The 11,050-nt window shown below is 51.0% G+C and overlaps 1 protein-coding gene across 1 annotated transcript; it reads left to right on the top strand.

The window, feature by feature from the left end:
* The first annotated feature begins 367 nt into the window (after positions 1-367).
* Positions 368-10,525, top strand: SEPTIN12 (septin 12). Its single transcript, XM_069569776.1, has 10 exons — positions 368-431; positions 788-978; positions 3,421-3,546; positions 3,623-3,704; positions 4,429-4,566; positions 4,673-4,790; positions 4,889-4,984; positions 9,204-9,300; positions 10,021-10,072; positions 10,158-10,525. Exons 2-10 carry the CDS (start codon positions 816-818, stop codon positions 10,369-10,371), a joined length of 1,086 nt encoding a protein of 361 aa, XP_069425877.1. The 5' UTR covers positions 368-431; positions 788-815; the 3' UTR covers positions 10,372-10,525.
* The last annotated feature ends 525 nt before the right edge of the window (positions 10,526-11,050 follow it).

Genomic DNA, 11,050 nt, shown 5'->3' with positions numbered 1-11,050 from the left:
GCCAAAGAAAACACACACACACGTGTGCTTTCTGCTGTCTTCTGGTCACAGGTTTCCTTCCCTGACAGAGAGGTTTAAGGGCATGATCTTGGAAGCCAGAGGAACCGGCGGCAGTCCCGCTGTGCCTCTTACCAGTGACCTTGAGCAAGGGAGTTGCCCCGGGGCCCTGGCTTCCTGTCTGTAGAACCAGGCTGGTGTCATTGTGAGGGTTACAGGGTACTGGCCCAAAAGGGCCCGGAGGCGTGGCTTACCTGTCCCTATCCCCAGCCCCCTGCTGCAGCGGAGCCCTGGGGCGCAGGGTTCAGGGGAAGCAGGTGGAGCTCAGATTCTTCAGTTAACTGTCACCTGCCCCCTCCCCCTCACCACACACACCAGGGTCTGCCAGGAGAGGGCAGCCCCTCAAGGCTCCCACAGGGACCCAAGGCCACCAGGTGCCACACGAGGCTGCCTCTCTCTCTCTGTGCCCCCTCCGCGGGTCCAGACCCTGGCTTTTGCCAGGCTGGCCACACAGCTGTGGGAGCCTGCCTGGGCCCAGGGCTGGGGAGGGACAGATTCCTGGGGCTGGTGCATCTCAGAAAAGGGATTCAGTCTCCCTTGAGAGGCAACACCTCCAGGCACCCCTTGCCAAGCTCCATGGGCCATGGGGACTTAGCTGGGTACATAGGTCAGGGGATGTGAAGCGTGGGAATGTCTGGGAGCAGGTCTCAGGAGTCAGGGTTCAGAGATGAAAATTCAGATGGTCCCCCTCTGGAACCCCAGCAACCCCCTTCTCCCCACCCTGACCCAGATGACAGGCATCGTAGTTCCTTGGCCCCATGGACCCCTTGAGGCAGTCCCCCTCGCCCAGTTCATCACGGGCCTCCAGCCCGAGGACCTTCTCCTGCGAAAGGCTTGGTTACGTGGGCATCGAGGCTGTGCTGGACCAACTCAAGATCAAGGCCATGAAGATGGGGTTTGAGTTCAACATCATGGTGGTGGGTGAGTAAGGGGTCAGGGCTCACAGGAGGACTGAGTCACAGACACCACCCTGTGGGCCTGGACGTGTCACCTCTCGGAGCCTCACTCTCCCCATCTGTAAAGTGGTCCTGACAGTTGTACCTCAAAGGGGTGTGGTTGGTGGAGAAGTGGGAAATGCTGAGTCATGAAAAGACAAAAATCACCCAAGAGGCCCCGAGTAAACCCAATCAGAACATGAAAAGGGGAGGCTGTGTGTGGCAGGAAGTGGGGACACCCAGACTTAGATGGTGGTCCCAGGATTTAATGCCCACCAGTGTGTGACCTGGGCCCCTGACTCCTCACTGCCTCAGTTTCCTCATGGGGTTTAGCACAGTGTCTGCCATCTAGGAGGCTCCCCATGGGTCAGCTGACCTGGAATTGCATTTTTATACATGCAAAATTTGGTGGGTCAAAAGCTACACTTCTCTGACGTCCCTGGTGGTCCAGTGGTTAAGACTCCAAGCTCCCAATGCAAGGGGCCCACCACGTTCCATTCCTGGTTGGGGAACTAAGATCCCAATTGCCACACAGCCAAAAAAGTAAATCAATATTGAAAAAAAAAAAAAAGACAGTTAAAAAAAGAAAACTACGCTTCTCACAAAATAAACTGGATGCAATGGAACATAAAATGTCAGATGTATAGCACCAGCGAAGTGCATTTTTCTAAGGAGGGGGCGTCCAATAGAAATGTCATGGGAGTCACATCCACAATTTCAAATTTCCTAGTAGCTTCCTTTAAAAAAAGAGAAATGGGAGAGATTGATTTTAATCATCTCTTTTATTTAACCCAATACATTCCAAAAATACTACCATCTTGACATATAATATATAGAAAACATTATCCACAAGATTGTTTGCATTCTTGTTATTATATCAAGTTTGCAAAATATGGTTTATTCCTTTACACTGACAGTACATCTTGGTACAGACTTGTACGTGACCGTATTGCCGGTAACAATAGCCAAGGGTGGCTCCGACTCTGAATATCGAAGCCCAAAGGACAATTTCGGCTATAGATACAAGCGTGCATCCTGCCCTGTGACGTAGGATGTTTCCTACTGTGGGACAAGGTCCATGGAATTGAGAAGCCAGCCCAGCAGGGAGAATGGGCCATCTACAAGTACAGACAGCATGGAGATTGCCGTTTTTCAGTCGCTCAGTCATGTTTGACTCTTTACAACCCCATGGACTGCAGGACGCCTGGATTCCCTCTCCTTCGCTACCTCCCGGAGTTTGCTCACGCTCACGTCCATTGAGTTGGTGATGCCATCCAACCACGTCATCCTCTGTCACTCTCTTCTCCTCCTGCCCTCAATCTTCCCCAGCATCAGGGTCTTTTCCAACAAGGTGGCTCTTTGCATCAGGTGGCCAAAGTATTGGAGCTTCAGCATCAGTCCTTCCAATGAGTAGTCAGGGAATATTCAGCATGAGGGAATCTCACCAAGAGAAGCCAGAGACGAAAGAGCACGTGCTGTGTGATCCCCACGTAGAGCGTGGGTGGGCAGAGCTGCTCCTTGATGGTGCAAGTCAGGAGAGTGGCCGTCCCTGGGGCTGTTAACAGAGATGCGACAGGAGTGGTCTTGGGTAGAACCACGTGTTCTGTCTCTTCACCTGGTGCCGCATCTATCAGCTGTTTCATTTGTAAAAAGGCATTGACCTGCCCACCCGCAGAGGAATGGATAAACACAGTGGGGTCTACCCATCCGGGGGAGTATTATTCAGCCTTGAAAAAGTAGGAAGTCATGGTGCATGCTACGGTGTGGATGAGCCTGAAAGCACTATGCTGAGTGGGAGCAACCCGACACAAAAGGACAAGTACTGCGTGATCCCGTTTATATGAAGCACCCAGGGAATTCCCTGGAGGGCCTGTGGTTAGGACTCAGTTTCAGTGACGAGGGCGTGGGTTCGAGCCCTGGTTGGGGAAATAAGATCCCACAAGCTGCACAGCATGGCCAGAAGAAAAAGGGGAAAAAAGAAGTATGCACACAATAGGCAAATCCATGGATAGAAAGCAGATTAGTGACTGGGGAGTGTGTGACTAATGAATGTAGCATTTTTGTTGGGTTGATGAAAGTGTTTTGGCGCTAGAGAGAGATGGTGTTTGCACAGCACTGTGAACGCACTCAGTGCCCCTGAACTGTACACTTTCAGTGGTTAATATTAGTTTTTATTATATGAGTAAAATAATTTTTATTTATTCATATTTTATATAATCTTATATTTTATTTTAAAATTATGTTTTATTTTGTTTCTGCCTCAATAAAAAATGGGGAAGGCATTGAGCTGGAGACTTGGGATAATACATGCTTTTCTGTGTTTATGTTATACTTAAAAAACGGTTGACTTTCTGAAAGAGTTTATTTGAGAGTTTCAGAAACATGCCTAGCCCTTCTGCCGTTGTTGGGGCTCTGTGGTTACTTGCAGGACAGAGCGGGCTGGGCAAGTCCACAATGGTGAACACGCTCTTCAAGTCCAAGATATGGAAGTCCACGATGCCGGGTCTGCGGGTGCCCATGCCCCAGACACTGCAGCTGCACTCTGTGACTCACGGTGAGTGAGCCCCCCATCACCCATCCCCACCCCACCCACCCAAGCCCACTCTCTGCCTCTCCGCTCTTCCCCACAGTCATCGAGGAGAATGGTGTGAAGCTTAAGCTGACCGTGACCGACACACCTGGCTTTGGGGACCAAATCAACAATGACAAGTGGTGAGTCCTCAGGGGAGGCAGGGAGGGCCAAGCCCTGGCTACCCTGGCCCCCGCCCCTCCAGTCTCCAGGAAACATCAGGCCTGAAGCCACCTGGATGTGGCATCTTTGGGGCTCAGTTTATTCACCTGTACAACGGGTGTGTGCAGTCCTCCTCCCAGGATCATGGGGAGTCAAGTATGTAAAGGTCTTAGCTTGCTCTTAGCTCTCTGATGAAGGCATCGTTGATGAGTATGGCAAGGCAATAGAAGCCCACACTCCAGAATCAGGACCCCTGGGTTAAACTACTTGCCGGGTGTACCACCTGGGCCTGGCTGCAGATGCTCTCTGAGCCTGGGCTTCCTTTTTTGTAACTTGGGGATGACGACATCCCCCGTCCAGAGTTGTTTTAGGCTCTCAAGGAGATGAAACACATTCACACAAGCACCTGGGTGAGGCCTGGGATTCTTCATCCATAGACACCTGGCCTCCACCCCTTCCCCAAGGGACCCCGCTAACCTACACAGCTCTTTTGCTTGAATTGGAAAAAGGCAGTAGCATCCTTCACAGACAGGAGCCTGCATGGGATTCACCCCTACTCAGCCTCATGGCGGGTTGCCTTTGTGCAGTGCACAGACTGCACCTGTGGACAGGGAAGCCCTGTAAGGGCAGAACACCCAGAGGACCTGAGGGGTGGTGGGGGGTGCTCCCAGCAAGTTTCTGAGGCTGGACCATCTCCCACCCCAGCTGGGACCCCGTCCTGGGCTACATCAACGAGCAGTACGAGCGGTACCTGCAAGAGGAGATCCTCATCACCCGCCAGCGGCACATCCCCGACACGCGAGTGCACTGCTGTGTATACTTTGTGCCGCCCACCGGGCACTGGTGAGGTGGCTGAGCCAGAGGGCGGAGGAGGAAGGGACCCTGGCGTGGGCGTGGGCTGGCACCCGCTCATCGGGTCTTCACCACCACCGCTGCCCCGCCTGAGCAGCCTGAGGCCCCTGGACCTTGAGTTCCTGCAGCGGCTCTGCCGGGCTGTGAACGTGGTGCCCGTGATAGCCCGGGCCGACAGCCTGACCATTGAGGAGCGAGAGGCCTTCAGGCACAGGGTGATCTGGGCGCCTGGGAACGAGTCTGGGGTCAGTGGGGGTAGAGGGGGCAGAGTTCATCTTAGAGTGGGCTGAGGTCATCTGTGTGTGGTCTGCAGATCCAGGATGACCTGAAGACTCACAGCATCGAGGTGTACCCTCAGAAGTCCTTTGACGAGGACATCAATGACAAGATCCTCAACAGCAAGATCCGGGTAGGAGGCCATCTGGGGTGGGGAGGCTGGTGGGACTGTGTCTGGGTGATGCGCTGCCCATTCATTCTTTCCATCTGAAGATTTGTCTCTCTGCAACTTGGGGAAAGTTCATATATTTCTGGCAGACACAAATCTCCACTTGAAAACAAGGTGAGCAAGAAAGTGGTCATATCAACAACACCCAGAATGGAAGAAAATGTTCTCAAATGATATATTTGATAAGGGACATGTATCATGAATATAAAAAGAACTGTTACAGATCAACACTAAAAGACAGGCGGGACTTGCCTGGTGGGTCAGTGGTTGAGAATCTGCCTTGCAGTGCATGGGACGTGGGTTCAATCCCTGGTCTGGGAAGATTCCACATGCCCCACCCCACCCCCAGGGCAACTAAACCCGTGCACCAGAAGTACTGGGCCCACGCGCTAGAGCCCAGGAGTCATAGACATTGAGCCCATGAGCCACAGCCGCTGAAGCCGGCATGTCCCAGAGCCTGAGCTCTGCAACAAGAGAAGCCACAGCAATCAGAAGCCCGTGCACCACAGCTAGAGAGCAGCCCCTGCTCGCCCCAACTAGAGAAAGCTGGCCCAAAGCAACAAAGACCCAGTGCAGACAAAAATAAATTACCAAAGCAAAGAACTCTTACAAGCCAACAAGAAAAGACAAATAGCTCAATTTAAAAATGGACAGGGAGCTTCCCTGGTGGCTCAGGGGTAAAGAATCTGCCTACCAATGCAGAAGACTCGGGTTCAATCCCTGGTCTGGGAAGATCCCACATACCACGGAGCAAGCCCATGTGCCGCAACTACTGAGTCTGCACTTAGAGCCCGGGAGCCGCAACTACTGAGCCCGAGTACCACAACTACTGAGCCCGAGTACCGCAACTACTGAGCCCGAGTACCACAACTACTGAAGCCTGCTGACCCTAGAGCCTGAGCGCCACAAGAGAAGTCCAGATGGACAGAGACTTCCCTCACCATCCATTGGTTAAGACTCATGCTTCCAATGCAGGGGACGTGGTTTCAACCCGTGGTCAGGGAACTAAGATCCCACAAGGCACAGCAAAAGAAAAAGACAATGACAAGTATTAGTGAGAGTGTGGAGACACCACAACTTTCACACACTGCTTGTGGGAATGTCAAATGGTGCAGCCACTTCGGAAAATAGTCTGGTAGTTCTTCAAAGGTTAAACACTGTTACGATATGGCCCAACAATTCCACTCTCAAAAGAAATGGAAACCTTACGGCATTTTAAGACCAAAAAGAGAAAAAAATAAATGCAAACCTATTTTGATATAAAAACTCCTACACAAATGTTCACATAACAGAACATTTAGAATGATCTGTAACAAAAAGTGGAGACAATCTAAGTGTCCGTTAACCTGTGAATGGACAGACAAATGTGGTCTATCCATACAAGGGAATATTCCTTAGCCATCAAATGGAATAAAGTCCTGATAGATTCTACAATGTGGATAAACCTTGAAAACGTGATGTTAAATGAAAGAAGTCAGACACAAACGCCATGTGTTATATGATTCTGTTACATGAAATGTCCAGGATGGGCAAATCTACACAGATAGGAAATAGATTTGTGCTTCCAGGGGCTGGGAGGTTTACAGGGAGTTGGGGAGTGACTGCTAAAGGGTTCAGGCTTTCATTTGGGGTGATGAAAGCGCCCTGGAGTTAGATTGTGGTGACGGCTACACAATCTTGTGAGTATACTGAACTGAACCTCTAAAGGGAAGAATGCTATAGTGTGTAAATTATATCTCAGTAAAGTTATAGAAAGAAAGAGAGAGAGGGAAAGAGAAAGAAAGGGATGGAAGGAAAGAAGGAAATAACTCATATCTTCATTTTCCCTGAAGCAACTGAATTCCACGTCCAAGCCCCAGTCTCCCTGTCCTTGTGGTACATTCAAAGTCAGTCTGTCTTGTTCCTAAAAAGCACCTGGGTGAGGCCTGGGATTCTTTGTCCATAGACACCTGGCCTCCACCGCCTCCCCGAGGGACCCCGCTAACTCACACAGCACTTTTGCTCGGATTAGAAAAAGGCAGGAGCCGCCTCCACAGACATGGGATTCCACCCTACACAGCCTTGTGGCGGGTTGCCTTTGTGCAGTGCACAAACTCCACATCTGTACGTGGAAACCTTGCTTCCTGTCTAGCCCCCAGTTTCTCCACGCAGTCTCTCTTTCCGCTCCCCACTGGAGCAATGAACAGTATTTCCTGTGAAAGATTCAAAGAGCTTTGACCTTCCACTGTCTGTCCCAAGGCCTGCAAAGGCAGCAGCCTGGTCACAATTGGATTAGAACTGGGGGAATAAAGAAAAGTTTTTCAAATTAACCTCTCAATAAATCATCCAGACATATAACATCTGTCCAGGGTCGAATACTGGCTGGTGCGTAATAAGTGTGCAACAGATAGCTATTTTTAAAATATTTATTTATTTGTATGTGGCTGCTTCGGGTCTTAGTTGCCTCACAGGAACTCCTAGTTGTGGTATGTGGGATCTAATTCCCCAGCCAGGCATCAAATCCAGTCCCCTGTGTTGAGAGCTCGGAGTCTCAGCCCATTGACCACCAGGGAAGTCCCCAACACATAGTTATTATTATTAGCATCAATTTATTTCCTATCACAGCCTAATTCTTAGAAATAAAAACAAACCCCCATACTGCACTTGAGAGCCTAATCTCCACTTGCAGCCACGAATGGACTTCCCTAGTAGCTCAGTTGATAAAGAATCTACCTGCAATGAAGGAGGCCCCGGTTTGACTCCTGGGTTGGAAAGATCTGCTGGAGAAGGGATAGGCTACCCACCTCAGTATTCTTGGGCTTCCCTTGTGGCTCAGCTGGTTAAGAATCCGCCCGCAATTCGGGAGACCTGAGTTTGATCTCTGGGTTGGGAAGATCCCCTGAAGAAGGGAAAGGCTACCCACTCCAGTATTCTGGCCTGGAGAATCCCATGGACTGTAGACTGTAGATTGCAAAGAGTCAGACATGACTGAGCGACTTTCATTTTCACTTTCTAGCCATGAACAAGTAAGAAACTAGAATTACAAAAGGGCTTAGAAACTTTCTTTTTTTTGTAGCAAACTTTTTTTGTGTGTGAAGGGCCAGACAATGGTATTTTAGACTTTGCTGCAATTACTCAGCTCTCCCAAAGTAGTATGAAAGCAAAATAGACAAGAGTCGATGAATGGCCAGAGCTGTATGCCCATGAATTTGACTGCTTTGGTCCAGGAGCCATAGGTTGCCAGCCCCTGGCTTACAATGTTCTCTCTCTTTTTCAAATTTCTTTTATTGAGGTATCATTGATTTACAGCATTGTGTTAATTTCTGGTTTGCAGTAAAATGATTCAGTTACATATATAATTTTCCATTATGGTTACAGGATATTGAATACAGTTCCTTGTGGTATACAGTAGGACCTTGTTTTTATATAATAGTTTGCATCTGCTAATCCACACTCCCACCCCACCCTTCCCCCACCCTCCTTCCCCTTGGTAACCACAGCTCTGCGCTCTACATCTGTGAGTCTGTTTCCTAGGTAGGTTCGTTTGCGACATATTTTGGATTCCACGTATAAGTGATATCACATGGTATTTGTCTTTCTCTTTCCGACTTACTTCATTTAGTGTGACACGGCATTGCTTCGTTCTTTCTATGCCTGAGCAATATTCCAGTGTGCGTGTGTGAGGAGTGTGTGTGTGTGTATACACACCCCACATCGTCCTTATCCCTTCATCTGTCAAGGGTGTTAAGCTGTTTCCATGTCTTGGCTATTGTAAACAGTGCTGCCATGAACGTAGGGGTGTATATATCCTCAAATTCTAGTGCAAAATTGTCTCTTTTAACCTTATAATAATGGTTAAAGGTGATTGCCTTTCCTGTTTCACAGGTAAGAGATAGGATGTGAACGGAATTGACATCACTAATGTACTCTGAGTAACACTTGGTTTCCAAGACTTGTTCTGCTAAGCCCTTCATCATGCTAAGCCCTTCCCAAATATTCAGAGCCCTGCATCGGTCCTGTCGCGTCTCCCACTTTACAGATGAGGAAACCAAAGCACCGATCAGAGTCTGTGCCCTTCGACTTCAGACATCTGTGCTCCTCCTGCCGCTTTCTGTCCCCACAAAGGGCAGCATCCTGAGGGTTCATACCTCTCTCTCCACGTCCCCAGTGGAGCCAACCCTCCCATCTTGTCTCCTCCCTGCAGGAGCGGATCCCCTTCGCTGTGGTCGGGGCCGACCGAGAGCACATGGTGAACGGGAGGTGTGTCCTGGGCCGGAAGACGAAGTGGGGCATCATTGAAGGTCAGTTCAGGGACCCTAGGGAGGGCTCAGGGAGAACAGATTGAAAAGCGAGGCTTGGCCTCTTGCCCTTGCCATCCTTACACCCACCAGAGAGCCCGGTGGGGATTTAAGCCCAGAGCTGGAAAACAGGCAGACCTGGGATCAAGTTCCTTTGTGCTTCTGGGTGGCCCCAGGCAAGATACCCAACTCCGTCAGTTTCCTCACAGTCAAACGGGTATCATGAAATCGTCAGCCTCATAGGGTGGGTGGAGGGGGAACAACCACCACTTTGCATTGAAACCTGGCACCCAGGAGGCACCCTATTCATTCACCAGAATTTATTGTGGGCCTACTATGTGCTGGGTGCACTAGGTGCAGTTCCTGAAGGGATACAGTGAAAGTGGGACCCACAAGGTCCTTGTGCCCACAGAGGTGGCCAGACAAGGACAGTGGGGACGCACAGAGAAGGAAACGTGTGGGGTAGGGGGGGCACCTGAAGGAGCAGAGGAAAGTCCTGTGACTCAACAGCTGTTTATAGGAGCCACCTGTACCAAGGGCTGGGGACACAGCAATGAATGAATGAATGAAGGGGAGGTGGGTTAACACAGGGAGAAATGTGGGGAGGGGCAGGCAGTGGCGGGGGGTGGGGGGTGCAGCATGCAGCAGGCGCTTACTCAATGCTGGCCGAGGGCAGAGCACCGAGCAGAGCGCACACTCAGGGTTTGGTGCCGTGTCTTCCAGTGGAGAACATGGCCCACTGTGAGTTCCCCCTCCTGAGAGACCTGCTCATCCGGTGAGCCAGTGGGGAACCCGGGAGGCTGCGGGGGCCCCGGGGGATGCCCACAGCCCACCCCACTGACCTGCTGCCCATCTCCCAGCTCCCACCTCCAAGACCTGAAGGACATCACCCACAACGTCCACTATGAGAACTACCGCATCATCAGGCTGAAAGAAAGCCACGCGCTGCCCCGAGGGCCCGGCTGGGTGAACTTGGCCCCCACCCAGTCCCCCACCCCCACGGGTACCCGGGCCAGCCCCGGGCCTGGGAAGGTGTGCCGGTGGGCCGAGGACGACTCAGACGAGGATTTCTAAACGAGTGCTGGGTGGCCCCTCAACACGCAGCTGTGTATTCGAGCATGTATTAAAGGTGGACATTGCTTTTTATGAAAAGCTGTGCTTTGAAAACAAAAGGCATTTTGTAAATGACTTTGATCTATCCTCCAATAAAAGTATGGTTCTTTCTAAAGTAACAGTGTGAGACCCCAGGCCCTCGGGAGTCTTGAAGACCTGGGAGGGCCTGTCTTGGACAACCAGCCCCCTCTTCTGCCCAGAACCAGGGTCAAGGTCCAGATCAGGCGCTGCCCTCAGCCACAATGCCTCCCTCCCGCACAGGTATCATAAGATGTGACCTGGAGCAAGTTGTTTCTTCTGGTGGGCCTCAGTTTCCTCATCTACAAAATGGGGATGACACTGTCCCCACACTACAGTGCTGCTGTGCAGATAAAACGAAATGACTCAGGGAATGTGGCCGCCACCTAGGAGAAAGAGTTCTCAGAGGCAACAGGAGAGCACATACCACCAGTCCAGGAAAGAGGCTGTGCCCCATAGGATGTGTGAGCACTTGCTGGGGCTCTCGGGATCCCTGCAAAGGAAATGGACTTCACCAAAGTCCTCACGGTACACCTGAGCTCCCCCAGGGCACAGGCAGAGGGGAGCAGCAGAAAGTGACCCTGGGGCGCTTCAGCCCCAAGGACCCTGGGACCCTGGTGTC

This window comes from Ovis canadensis, chromosome 24 (assembly GCF_042477335.2).
Source record: "Ovis canadensis isolate MfBH-ARS-UI-01 breed Bighorn chromosome 24, ARS-UI_OviCan_v2, whole genome shotgun sequence".
Classification (NCBI taxonomy): domain Eukaryota; kingdom Metazoa; phylum Chordata; class Mammalia; order Artiodactyla; family Bovidae; genus Ovis; species Ovis canadensis.
This window is presented reverse-complemented; position numbering and strand designations above follow the sequence as displayed.